This window comes from Myotis yumanensis, unplaced genomic scaffold, assembly GCF_028538775.1.
Source record: "Myotis yumanensis isolate MYYU_CA2020_CCGP unplaced genomic scaffold, mMyoYum1.0.hap1 SCAF_5, whole genome shotgun sequence".
NCBI lineage: Eukaryota > Metazoa > Chordata > Mammalia > Chiroptera > Vespertilionidae > Myotis > Myotis yumanensis.
The window spans coordinates 28,815,939-28,830,654 of NW_027223756.1; the positions used below are offsets into that span (position 1 = coordinate 28,815,939).

At 35.8% G+C, this 14,716-nt stretch overlaps 1 protein-coding gene across 5 annotated transcripts in view; it reads right to left on the reverse strand.

The window, feature by feature from the left end:
• The window catches only part of ANKHD1 (ankyrin repeat and KH domain containing 1), a 127,511-nt gene that overhangs the window by 89,188 nt on the left and 23,607 nt on the right, over positions 1 to 14,716 (reverse strand). For all 5 annotated transcript variants that reach the window (XM_070414815.1, XM_070414817.1, XM_070414818.1 and 2 more), the window contains exons 2-6: positions 12,400 to 12,553; positions 8,282 to 8,438; positions 6,690 to 6,837; positions 5,831 to 5,978; positions 2,193 to 2,426 (exon numbers count right to left, since the gene is read on the reverse strand). In XM_070414815.1, coding sequence (XP_070270916.1) covers positions 2,193 to 2,426; positions 5,831 to 5,978; positions 6,690 to 6,837; positions 8,282 to 8,438; positions 12,400 to 12,553 — 841 coding nt within the window. The remainder of the gene's footprint in view (positions 1 to 2,192; positions 2,427 to 5,830; positions 5,979 to 6,689; positions 6,838 to 8,281; positions 8,439 to 12,399; positions 12,554 to 14,716) is intronic.

Sequence of the window (14,716 nt, forward strand, 5' to 3'; positions counted from 1 at the left end):
CAGTTTTACAAAACCAATCCAAAATAATAAGCAGCCTTTCAGCAAGGTATTTAGGTTTTTAAAAGCAAATTAGTCCAAAGCACATAATTCAAATAAAGTAATAATACTTATTCTTTTATTTAATCTATATAAACTATCAAATCAAAACACTGAAATCAAATAAAATGCCAGGTAAAGTATGTTTGGATCATTTTTCAGAAAAACAGTTTTAAAATAATAACCATAAACTCACTTTGGGAATGAAATCTCCATCAAAATAATTTCAACCTTCTTGATACATTTAATATTAAAAAAACCTTAATAGTCAACAAGAAAAAGACAAACATTCCAGTAGAAAAATGGATGGACATAAAATGGTAATGTAAAATAATGCAAATTAATATTAAACTTCATGAATATTAAACTTGATGAAAAAATATTAAACCTTCCTATTAAACAAATGCAAATTAAGACGACACACCATTTTTTACTACCAAAATGGCAAATATTAAGAAGAATGATAATACCCAGTATTGGTGAGGGTATAGGATAAGGTAAAGGGCACTCTCAAACACTGCTGGTGGGAGTATAAATTGGTTCAACCTTTCTAGAAAGCAATTTGGCAATATGTATCAAAAGCCTTAATCCTTTTCAGTCCAACATCGAGGCTGACTCGACAGACCAGGCGCTAGTAGCAGGTCCAACCTCGAGGCTGAGGTTGACACCGCAAACCGGTTCAACATTCAATCCCGTCAATTAATTTGGACCAGACTGTTTGAATTCCAAAAATAAAATTGGACCGCAAAGCGTTAAAAATGCCCATACCCTTTGACCCAGTAATTCCACTTCCAGGAATTTAGCCTAAGGAAATAATCAGAGATTAGGCAAAGATGTCTGCACAAGGATGTTATCACAGTGTTTTTAATAGTAGTGAAAAACGGAACAATTCATATGTCCAAAAATAGGCAATTATGGTGCATCCATTGGATGTATTTGACAGAGACTGCTAGTTCCCTACTCAATATCTGTTCTCTCAAATATTCCTTAATAACAGAACTCTGATTTTTATCTGAGTGGCAATTTGCCTGACTAAAAGACTACATTTCCCAACCTCCCTTGTTGCTATGTGTGGCCAATGAAATGTAAGTGGGAGCTAGCTATATGGAAGAACTGCTAGGAAAATTTCTTAAAGGTAGCTTAATAAATTGGAAGGCATCCCCAATTTGCCCTTATCCTCTTCCTCCTTCCTAGACTATGTATTGCTGGGGCCATAGCTACCATTTTGGCAACACTGAGGATAAAAACCAGATCCTAGGATGGTGAAACAGAAAATTAGAATGCTGAGATCTAGATAATAATAAAACTGCCATACTAGTCCTAGACAGCCCACCCCTGGATTTGTTTTAAATAAATGAGAAAAGGCTTCTCTTTTGTTCAGATTACTATTAATTTAGGTTTTGCAGCCAAATCCACTACTAAATGCAACAGTGAAATACAATGTAACCATCAAAAGTTGTATTACAAAAATATTGAGATGGCAAAATGTTCATGATGTACTGCTAAATAAAATAAGCGGACTACAAAATAGTGTTAGAGTATGATTGTTTAATTTAAAAATACAGGCATACCATGTCTTATTGCGCTTCACAGATGTTGCATTTTTTTTTTTTTTTTTATAAATTAAAGGCAAGACCCTCCACCTGCAAAAAGATTACAGCTTACTTTATTGAGAGACTGCTTCATTACGGTTGTCTGAAATGGAATATCACCGAGGTATGCCTATATATACATTTGCTTACAAATATACTTGCCATTATAAAATTTCTTTTCTTTATGCTATTCTGTGTTTTTTAGGTTTTTGAATCAAGTGTGATTATTATATTACTTGAGTGTGAATCTATTAAATAAAGGCTGGGAAAATCATATAAAACAAAAGTCATTAAAGAATGGAAACCCTCTAAATCTGTGCTAAGAGTTGGTTGACTTTATAGCTAACTGAATAAATTTGAATTAAAATACAAAAGAAACATACATTGTAAAACCAAACTTCAGGAAATAAAGGCTAAAATGTACTTTCTATATAATCTGGTGTAAGCTAGATAATTTTATAGTACAGGGAAAACATAAGCAATATAAAATTAAATCAAATACTCAATACTCAAATATTCAAAGTTGTTATTTTAAAAAACCCTAGTCATACATATATAGAGTACCTTTGTAGCAGGCAAGTGTAAGAGCACTTTCTTTGAATTCATTCGAATGAGTGTTGATGCCTGCCCCATGATCTAGAAGAACTCTTGCAACTTCCACATGACCTGCACTGGCTGCTTCCATTAAGGGGGTATGTCCATTTTCATTATGATCTTCTATATTTGCACCTTCATTAAGTAGCACTTTCACAATGTCAACAAATCCTCCAGCACAGGCATAAGTCAATGCAGTGTTTCCTAACAAAGAACCAAAGATACACAAAATTATGATAGAATGGATAAAATTATGCTACTGCTTTAGTTCTACCTCTTCCATTTTTTTTGCATAAAGGAATAAACTATCATCTCAAGTTTTTCTGTTGTACTAGTTAGAAACATCATCTTAATTTTCTTACTAATTAAAAGGTTTATTATAAACAGATCAATTTACCACTCTTTACATTTCCTTAGCTCAAGATTAAGAACCATCTTGAAAAATCACTTTCAACATATTTTTATCTAAAATATTCTATTATATCATTTATAATTATTCCTTTTTCTCTCAAAACTGTACAACTTAGAAACACTTAATTTTATTTCTATGTATATTCATTTCTTATAGCTCTTCTTTATCTTTACAGATTTGTTCATAAGACAATTCATTATTTTAGGTACATTTTCCTTCTGAAACATATCTTCAACCTATATTTAGTAACCTAGTGAGACAGATATAAATTGCCCTCAGCATAACTCCTTCAAAAGAAAAATATATTTAAAAGGTCATTATCCCTTGGTTTACCACTTATTTCTTTCCTGATTTTGTTTTGAGGATTTATTTATTTATTTATTCCTTAAAATATATTTTTAAAATTGATTTCAGAGAGGAAGGGAGAGAAAGAGAAAGAAAGAAATATCAATGATAAGAGATAATCATTGCCCAGCTGCCTCCTGCAAATCCCACTGGGGATCGAGCCCGCAACCTGGGCATGTGCCTTGACTGGGAATTGAACTGTGACCTTCTGGTTCATAGGTTGATGCCCAGCCACTGAGATACGCTGGCTGGGCTTGAGGATTTTTATTTATTAAAGGGGGTGGGGAGAGGGTTTAACTATCCATCAGAATGAGACTAGAGAAGATTATTTTAAAGGTTCAGCAAGAAAACTATCATTTCAAAACTCAGTTTGTTCAGAACTTAACCATTTAACCATCTCAGGCATTATACACATTAATATTATTACAACTTGGGCAGCAAAATTACCTAGAATCCCTTCTACGAAGTCTTGTTCATTTTAAAAATAAACTAGGTTACATTTAATATTTACTTAATTGCATGGAACTCTGATAGGCTTTCATTATTTAAATTACTTTTTAAACCACTAAATCCAAGGAATCTCACTACTAAAACTACCCTATAACTCAAGAGATACGACCAAGGCTCTTCCTGTCTGTGAGTCTGGAAAGCATCTACTTATATAAAAACCCTGGGTGTAACATCATGACCTCAGGTGCGACCAACTGGAAGTCAGTCAGTCCTGCAGGGGTTGTCTTGGAAACGGCTGCGCCCACCCCCAGCTGTTTCCCCGGTGGGCGAGGTTTCAGGCAGGAACCTGCCCTCGGAGCGGAGAGTGGAATACTGAGTCCTGGGTTGCCTTGCCAAGGGCTGCGCCCTCCCCGAGCTGTTTCCCGAGAGGCCTGAGGGAAGAACCCACCCTCGCAGCGCCAGGAGCACCCAGCAACAGTCAGCCCTGGGTTGCTGAGGTAGAGGCCACAGCGTGGTAGAACTCTGGGTCTGGCCCAACAGGGGGCGTGGCTGGCCTTCAAACCAGACCCTGACAGTAGGGAGGAGGCAGCCCCATTCCTCACAGAATCTGCTGTTGGATAGCTTGCTGTCAGTGGCCTGCCAGCCAGGAACCCCATTCACCTGCACCCTGGACCCTGACAGGAGGGAGGAGGGAGCCCCATTCCTCACGGAATTGACAGGTGGCCAGCTTGCTGTCGGGGGCCTGCTAGCTAGGAATCCTATTCACCTGCATATGTGTATAAAGTTTTAATACATTATATTAGAGGTCGTGGTGGTACTGTTTTACCCACAGCATCTACAGGAATTGCTGCAAATTTACTTCTCGGTGGAATCACCTTTCATTTCCAATATAAATTACCAATTCCATTAAATGAAACTTCAATTTCTAGACTCTATATAAACAGTGAAGTTGCTAAAACTATTAAAAAGGCTCAACTTCTCATTATTGATGAACGCACCATGGCATCCAGTCATGCTATAAACGCCACAGACAGATTACTAAGAGAAATTATGAGTCTGAATGTTGTATTTGGTGGGAAAGTTCTCCTTCTTGGAGGGGATTTTCAACAATGTCTCAGTATTGTACCGCATGCTATAGGATCGGCCATAGTACAAACGAGTTTAAAGTACTGCAATGTTTGGGGATGTTTCAGAAAGTTGTCTCTTACAACAAATATGAGATCAGAGGATTCTGCTTATAGTAGATGGTTAGTAAAACTTGGAGATGGCAAACTTGATAGCAGTTTTCATTTAGGAATGGATATTACTGAAATCCCCTGTGCACCTACCAAGGTACATGCCCTTGACCGGAATCGAACCTGGGACCCTTCAGTCCTCAGGCCAATGCTCTATCCACTGAGCCAAACCAGTTAGGGCAATTAATTTCCTTTTAATGTGCATGAATTTAGAGTGTGTGTGTGGGGGGGGGGGGGAGGGGGGGTAATTACTAGTTAATAAATAAAAGGGTAGTCCTTACTAGAGGAGTTTTCATGCTGCCATTAGAATATCTTATTAGTAAATGCATTCAGTACATGTGTCATGAAAAACCTTATGGATAAAAAAGTACTCTCAGGTGCCCTGACCGGTTTGGCTCAGTGGATGGAGCGTCGGCCTGCAGACTGAAGGGTCCTGGGTTCGATTCCAGTCAAGGGCATATGCCCAGGTTGCGGGCTCGATCCCCAGCGGGGGGCGTGCAGGAAGCAGGCAATCAATGGTCCTCTCTCATCATCAATGTTTCTATCTCTCTCCCTCTCCCTTCCTCTCTGAAAGCAATAAAAATATCTTATAAAAAAAAAAAATAGCCAAAACCAGTTTGGCTCAGTGGATAGAGCATCAGCCTGTGGACTGAAAGGTCCCAGGTTCGATTCCGGTCAAGGGCATGTACCTTGGTTGCAGGCACATTCCCAGTGGGAAATGTGCAGGAGGCAGCTGATCAATGTTTCTCTCTCATCGATGTTTCTAAATCTCTATCTCTCCCTTCCTCTCTGTAAAAAATCAATAAAATATATAAAAAAAATACTCTCAGGTTAATCTATAATCTAAAGTCAAGGGAGCTGTACTAAATGAGATAAAGAAATTATAAGACATACAGTCCATAATTTTGCCTCTTTAAACAATGCATATAATTGTGGTAGAAAAAAATTGTCCCCTACAGAAAAACTTACCAAATAGAATCTAATTATGGTTTAAAGACTTTTGAAGATATCAAATTAATCTGTATTTTAGTCAGATTCTAAACAAGGGCTAAGATTTTTTTGTAGGTTTACAACTGGTTTTCCCTAAGAATCAAATTTTCATCTCTCAGGTTATAATTAATTATATCAATTTACTTTTTCAAATTCACACATAATTTTCTATATACCTGTTGCAGACTGGGAGTTGACATTTGCATCATGAAGAAGTAATAATTTCACAATATCTAAATAACCTCCACTGGATGCTGCCATTAGGGGAGTTATGTCTCCTTTAGTCCCTCGGTCTTCAACATCAGCATGCATAGCAAGCAATACCTTTAAAACACATACACGCAGAGAAATTATCAATTCTTACTATTAACATTATTTCCAGAGAATATACTAAATCTGGGAAAATACTCTTTTAGAGTGTGTGTGTGGGGGGGGGGAGGTGGGTAATAAAAAATAAAAAATAATCACCTTTGGGAAAATATGCCAGCATTCGGTGCTCAAAACACCAAGTTAGATGCTATATTTTTACAATACCATTAGATATTAATCTTTAAGTATGTAATCACATTACCCATCCTATTATATAATGGAACTGCTCTTGTCAAAGAATTGGTATTATGCTTGGGATTATCTAGTAAGAGAACAGCAAAACTACACTTACAAGATAGAAACTGATAAACACATGGCTATTTCCCAATATTGCTCCAACAGGAGGAAAAATTTAAAAGAATTGGGGTAATCTGGCAAAATGAAAATAAATCATCACTTTCTATTATAGCTGCATATTATTTCCAAAGTTTAAAATATTATTATTTCTAAGTGTTTATTCATTAGGTCTAGCTTTGAGTAAGTGGTAGAAAAATGGACCATGCCTAGTCGCATGTACAGGCAACAAATTAATTATGTATCAGTTTCTATTTTACCCACGCCAAGAAGGAAAGACTTTGGCTTATAATTATAATTTTTTTATTAATGATAAAGTAAAACATCAAAACCCTTCAATAATTTTAATCACCAAAGATTACTTCTGCTTACTTGTGCTAATTCATAATATCCTGCTGAACAAGCCAAACACAGCAGGCTTTCTCCTTCTTCTGTATGTTCATTTACACTTCTGCCTTCATCTAGTAATTTACGAACAGCATTTACATCACCATCCGAACAAGCTTCTGCCAGACTGCGACTGAAAATAAAATCAACAATTAAGCAACCCAGAAAGACTCAGGGTAATCATAAATTACATTAAGTATAAATAGTTATACATAGAAAAATATTGATTTAGTAAAAAACAAAACTGTATGAATACCTTGTTTACTGAGCATCTTGTTTGCAATACTTATTCATGGATATCAACTAAGCCAGAATAAGTGAATATGAAATAGTTGTCATTTTTGTATTTTAAAATATCCTAACATATTGTCATATTAAATTTTAAATAAAGCTTTTTAAAGCTATTAGGATGCACAAGTTTTTCTTTTTAATTTTTATTTGTTGATTTAGAGACAGAGGAAGGGAGAGAGAGAGAGAAACATCGATTTGTTGTTCCATTTATCTGGGATTGAACTTACAACCTTAGTGGACCAGGATTATGCTCTAACAAACTGAGCTATCTGGCTGGACTAGATGCACAAGTTTTTAAATAATACTGTATTAGTGTAATGATTCTCAAAGATATTTGGGATATAATCCTATGGTTTAAAATTTTATTCGGTAATAGAAGGTAAAAATCTAAGTAAAAATTTTATTGCAGAATGATTACTAACAAAATCCGTGAATTTCAAACTTAATGTGCATACAAATCACCCATATTTCTTATTAAAATGCAGATTCTGAGTCAGTAGATCCAAATTCTGTATTTCTAATAAGCTGTGAGGTGATGCTGATACTGCTAGTACATGGACCATGTTTGAGCAGCAAGCACCTAGATTATTGCATTAACAATCTATTTCATTTATTATTTTCCCCCAATTTTATTGAGCTATAATTGGTATACAGCACTATACATGTTTAAGGTGACTTGACTTACATATATTATGAAATGACTACAATAAGTTTAGTTAACATCCATCATCTCATTTAGATACCAAAAAAGTAGGTTTTTTCTTTTGTTGTACTGAGAACTCTCAAGATTTACTCTCTTAGCAATTTTCAACCAATTTATTTATTACTATTCAAAGCAGTTAATTTAAAGTTTACTCCTGTAACTATTAGGAAAAGTAACTTCCTTAGAAATGGAAACCAGATCTTATTCAGTTTGTTTTCTCACACTCTAGTATAATACATTTCACAAGGACGCTCAATGAATATGAGTGGAATGTAAGGATAAAAATATAATATCCATTTTTACATCCATATTTATATACACATTTATATATCAACTTAAAATACAAAAGTGGGCAAAAGTAGGTTTACAGTTGTTCATACACAAAAAGACATGCAGGTTATGATTATTACAATGGCTTTATTAATTCAAAAGAATATCACAATGGCACAGTAAACCTACTTCTGTCCACCCTGTATAATACCCACTTGACTAAAATTTATAAGCCCCTCCAAAAGATATATTTAACCAAAATTTGCCACTCAAGAAAACATCTAATATCCAGCAGAAGTCATTAAATACATACGTGTCTATTTGTCCTGCATTGTGGCCGTTTTCTGCTTTCATTCGTGTCAGTGCAGCAGCAGCTTCATCCAGCGCACAACTTACTGAGGATGTTAATCTCCGGAGTACCTCAGGATCTGCAAAAGCTTTACCATCAGCAGTTGACAATTTGCCAATTCCTTCAGTGTGCGTCAAGCAATCAGAAGTGCAGGGAAAGGAAACCATAAAAGTGCAAATTGTAATTAGATTTCTAAACAAGAAAGATTAGGCTGATAATTTCAATTTTGCCACTAATGTCAAAAGACCATCATAATCACTTACGTTTTAGTCTTTCCATCTTTACAATCAGTGCATATAATATTAATTTGTTCCCTACTTAACTCCAAATGTAACTTAATAGGATGCTTATTTTAGCAAATAAATGAGATTTCCTTCAAAGTATATAGTCATACCATAAGATCTCTAGGACAGAATTGTATTTGTTTATAGACTGTTTTCAGTAGCAACAAAGGGGATATTCTGTAATGTTCGACAAACAATCTAATAGTTTCTTCCTCTGGCCAAATAGCCACTTAGAACCATCTTCTAGGCCCACGTTTTAAATTAAAATAAATTCATTCTTGCCCGACCAGTGCAGCTCAGTGGCTGAGTGTCAACCTATGAACCAGCAGGTCACAGTTTGATTTGTAGTCAGAGTGCATGCCTGGGTTGCAGGCTCGATCCCCAGTAGAGGATATGCAGGAGGCAGCCAATCAATGATTCTCTCTCTCATTGATGTTTCTCTCACTCCCTCTCCCTTCTTCTCTAAAATCAATAAAAAATGTTAATTAAAAAATTCATTTTTATTTTTAATTTTACTATTTGCTTATGATGTGCCAGACACAAGGGAGACAAAAAGGAATAAGACATAGTTCCTGTCCTCACAGCACTCACAGTCAAGTAGAACTATCAGATGTCTAAGTTGGCAATAAATCGTTTTATCTAGAATCAGTGACTACTGTAAGGAAAAATTTTGTTGACAGTATCACTGCCTGTTACTACTAAAAATGAGAGAAAAATAGTAAAAAAAATTTTGGAGAACAACAACAACAAAAAATGGGAAAACTTGCCCAATAAGATAGAAAATGACCCTAGCTGGCTTCTATGGATAGAGTGTCAGCCCACAGACTGAAGGGTCTCAGGTTCAATTCCAGTGAAGGGCACATACCTAGGTTGCAAGCTTGATCACAGGCCCTAGTCAGGGCACATGCAGGAGGCAACCAATTGCTGTCTCTCTCTCACATTGATGTTTCTCTCTGTCTCCCCCTCCCTTCCACACTCTCTAAAAATCAATGGAAAAATAGCCATGGGTCAGGATTAACAACAAAAAGAACATCAAAAATACAAAAACAAAAATTGCTTAATGTACCAGAAAAGAGGCAGTCCTGAGTGAGAATCATGAGAATCAGAAAAAAGAGAAATGAATTTAAAACCCTTAATTAGAGATCTGAAGTAGTACTCACAACATGAGTGAAGTGTCAGCCCAAACCAAGGGGTAAAGATGTACTACCACTAAAAAAACTTGGTCTGGAAAAGGAAAGGAAATTAGTCCAGAAAATATTTGGAAAATTGGAATGCCTTTTCTCCACATTTCTTTCTGTTCTAAGTAAAATGTAAGGTTCCAAAGCACAGGAAAAAAAAAGAAGGTGGCTGGGGCATTCCCATTTTAGAAATATTATACATTATACCCCTAAAGCACAACCAGGAAACTCATAAAAAATCAGACTAAAAGGGAGGGATACCTTGTATAATTACTAATGTGATCTTCATTCCTTTTTTTCTTGTTGTTGTTGTTGTAATTACTAGTCCTGCCCTAAATTAAACAGTCTTCTGCTGGATACTTACATATTTTGTTCAATATATTTTTAAATGTGTATCTATTCCAAAAAGAGACATTAGATGGACTAAAAGTCAATCACTAAAAATTGTACCTATGCTTTCATAACAGGATAAAGTTAAAGGAATAACAAGAGGATATCAAGTAAATACATTCCTAACATACTATTTATGTCTTTCTAAGAATAATATAGAAAAACTCAATTTCTTTTAGCTACTAGTTTTCCCCTAGTCATTATTTGGTCAAATGTATCATTGCTTATTTCCTTCAATATCAAATGTGTAAAAAGGTTGCTATAATTTTTCTGAATACCTACCTTTATTATTATGTTTATTAAAGGACAGTTGACCCTTAAAGAAAACGGGTTTAAACTGCACGGGTTCACTTACACACAAATTTTTTTCAATATACAGTTGGCCCTACATTTCCCTGGGGTTTCATATCCACAAATGTGGAGGGCCAATTGCATGCATTGTTCTATGCCATTTTATATAAGGACTTTGAACATCCATGGACTTGGTATCCTCAGAGGGTCCTGGAACCAAACCCCTTAAATACTGAGAAATAACTGAGTTTTGGGGGAGTTAAAAGTTATATGTGTATTTTTTATTTCATGGAGGTTGACAACCCTAACCTCCTGTGTTGTTCTAGAATCAATTGTACTCAGAAGCTTAATGAAATTCCCCATACTTTTTTAAACTTTTATTTTTTATTTTCTGTATTTTAATAGCTGTAACATGGCCTAACATATATATCGCTGTAAAAATATATATATCTCCATAAGAAGTATCTAGGTGCTATTTTAAAAAATAAGCTGTAAATTCTTCCAGATTAAATTCTTACATACATGTAATGTGCACATATATTTATATTAAGTAAATAAAGGAAGTGTGATACAAAGTGAACATTCAAAAGCAATATACAAATATCAGAAAAAAGTTAACTTCCTTCTCAAAATATAATTTTAGGAGATAAAAGGTTTTCATTATAGTATAATGGAAATTTTGTGTAGCAAATAATGAAGCAGGTTGAAAAATAAAACAGTGATAAGTACATATTATTTTGAGAAAGCATGCTTATCACAGATTTTCTTTTCTGCTAGTTCAGAATAAGTTGATATAGCTTGATATATTTGACTAGAGCTGATCCAATTTTGTGTTCAATTTTTATTTAAGATCTTTTAAGTAAAAAAAATAAGCAATCTATTATTAAGATACATAGACTAAAATAATCATAGAATTCACTAAATCAGTTAAAAGATTCATAATTTGATGAACTAAATTTAAGTTTACCTTTCACAGTTTTATTTTATAATATAATTAGTAATAAATTTTCCTTGATAACTAGGTTATTATCTAATACCTTAAATATGTTAGTGCAGAGCCCAGAAATCACTCACAGAAAACTTTCAACCAAGAATTTTTAAAATATAAAATGTGAATGTTTTCTTTAGGGAAAAAAAATAATATATTGTATAGAGATTTCGAATTTCACATAATCCTATATAATAAAAGGCTAATATGCAAATCGACCAAACAGCATAATGACCGGTTGCTATGACACACACTGACCACCAGGGGGCAGATGCTCAATGCAGGAGCTGTCCCTTGGTGATCAGTGTGCTCCCACAAGGGGAGCGTTGCTCAGCCAGAAGCCGGGCTCATGGGTGGCTAGCGCAGCAGCAGTGGTGGGAGCCTCTTCCGCCTCTGCAGCAGCGCTAAGAATGTCTGACTGATGGCTTAGGCCTGCTCCCAGACTGCGAGAGGGTGTAGTCCGGGCTAAGGGACACCTCCCCTGCCCCCCAGAGTGCACGAATTTCATGCACCGGGCCTCTAGTCCTATATAATAAAAGGGTAATATGCAAATCGACCAAATGGCTGAATGATCAGTCGCTATGATGCGCACTGACCACCAGGGGGAAGACGCTCAATGCAGGAGCTTCCCCCTGGTGGTCAGTGCGCTCCCACAGGGGGAGCACCGCTCAGCCAGAAGCCAGGCTGACTGGCTGGGGAGCTCAGCAGCGATGGCGGGAGCCTCTCTCACCTCCACAGCTGCGCTAAGCTGTCAGTAGGACATCCCCCGAGGGCTCCCAGACTGCAAAAGGGCGCAGGCCAGGCTGATCCCACCCCCCCACACCCCCCCAAGTGCACGAATGTTGTGTACCGGGCCTCTAGTGTTATATAATTTAGGGGTAATCTTCTGTAACTTTGTATAACAATCTAGACTTTTAAAGAGTTGAAAAAGAGAAAACAAAAATTACGCACCTGCTGCTTCTAGCAATGCTTCTAGTCGTGCCTGTGTCTCTGGATCCACAGTGCGTAAGTCTGCTCCTTCTGCAGTGCTTGATAAGAATATTTCTGATGTTGTTTTAAGCACTGGGTTATCCAGGTCTTCTTGGTCCAAAATAAATGATTCAACCTGTTTATGAATTAAAGATGCAATATCCATTAAACTGATCTCAATATTGTTAGAATAACTGCAATTTAAGGTAATATGACTTCTGATTTGGAATTTAAGTATAACCAGATAAATTACTGCAGAAATATGGGACTATGGGAAGAGACTTTGAGGGAGCCTCCCAACTATCTCTTATCTTTAGCTCTGATTACAAATATAACATAGACATGCCAAATTCAAGTTTTCTAGAGAGCATTGTATCTTCTTAACACAGAGCTGAAAAGAAGCATTTTTTCAATGAAGCAAGTCTATGAACATAGCTCCCCAATATGGTGTATACAGGACTACATAGTAAAAAGACTAGATAGCATAGATAAGTCATTCAGGCACAACTTTTCCTTGCTTCTAATTAATTTGTTCAATTCTAACTCTTTAAAATAATGTAATCCACTGCCAAATATCTGCAGTCCTAGAGACAAGCAAGCTCCGTGAGATTAGGAACCATACCTATTTGTTCATTGATCCTCTGGGTCTAAAATACCTTGCAAATAGTAGATATTCAATACATATTCACTGAAATAAATGATATAGCAAAATCAACTTATGAAAATAAAAACAACCCACTAATTTCAAATAAAGTTCATTTTAAATAAATTCTCTTAAAATATGCACAACTTTTCTGGAAAGCAATTTGGAAATGCGTCAAAATGCCTTAAAAAGCTCATGCCCTTCTCCACTGTGTGGCTCAGTGGCTGAGCGCCAACCTATGAATCAGGAGGTCAAGGTTCAATTTCCGGTCAGAGCACATGCCTGGGTTGTGGGCTTGATCCCCAACAGGGGGCAGGCAGGAGGCAGCCAATCAATGATACTCTCTCATCACTGATGTTTCTATCTCCCTTCCTCTCTGAAATCAATAAAAATATTGTTTTTAAAAGTTCATGCTCTTTGTCCTCGTAATTCTATTTTAAGGAATCTATTAAAAATTTACCGGGTGTACCGGTTAATAATGCGGATTTTTTTCAATAGATGGAGTTACACATATGTTGATATACCTTATCTGAAAGCCAGACAAAAATATGCAAGGATGTTCACTGCAACATTAATTAAAATTCCAAAAAGAAAAAGAAAAAACTACAATGGGGAATTTGGTAAATATATTTTGAACATTCACAGGATGGACTACTATGCAGTCACTATACACAGTGTTTTTGAAGCATACTGAATGGCATGAGAAACCATCAAGCTAAGTGAAAGCCACAAGATTCAAAACAGTATGGTCGTTATTTTGCTAAAAGTATATATATATACATGTAAGTAAACATGAACATGAGTACTCATAGTATATAATCATGAGTACATATTTACATACCTATATATGTCTATCTAAAATTAAAAAAAGCATAATATGCAAATCAACCGAACAGCCAAACAGCAGAATGACCGTCAGGACAACCTTCTGGACAAAGCAGGGGCTGCAAGGGCCAAGGCAGCCAAGACAGCTGGGGCTGCGAAGGCCTACTCTTGCACGATTTTCATGCATTGGGCCTCTAGTGATATATAAATATGTATACCTGGGGAAGTTAAGAGTTTTTGTAGACAGATAGAAAAACTGGAATAGAAAGGTTAAGTACTTCTTCCAAGTCACACAGCTAATAAATGGCAAAGCTAGGTTTCAAACCCAGACCACTAAGCTACAGAATCTGTGCGCTTAATCACTAGGCAATACTGTATCACAAATTTATAAACAAAGCAGCTCTGTATTTGGACTACATTATTTGGCATATTTAGCTAGTTGATTATTAGTTTCCACAATGGACACCAAATAAAGATATCCTAATAAAGACAGTAAAGTTAGAATGATTTGGATGTAACTTATTACCTAGTATACTATAATTTTACAAAATAAATCTTTAACTTCAGACCTAATAACACTGAGCAATGAACTATGTACTAGTATGTACTTAGTACTGTATAATACAACACAGCTTCATTAATATGTAATTACAAAGATGGCATTATAGATCCATGCCCATAGATAAATGTAGAATATTAGTTGTCAAATTATATCAAAAGGTAACTGTACAACTAAGAGCTTGTTATAAGCCCAAACATTAGGTATTTGCAGATACATATACCTGCCAGTTTATAAGGATAGATAAAATCATGATTCCAAATTCTGGAATT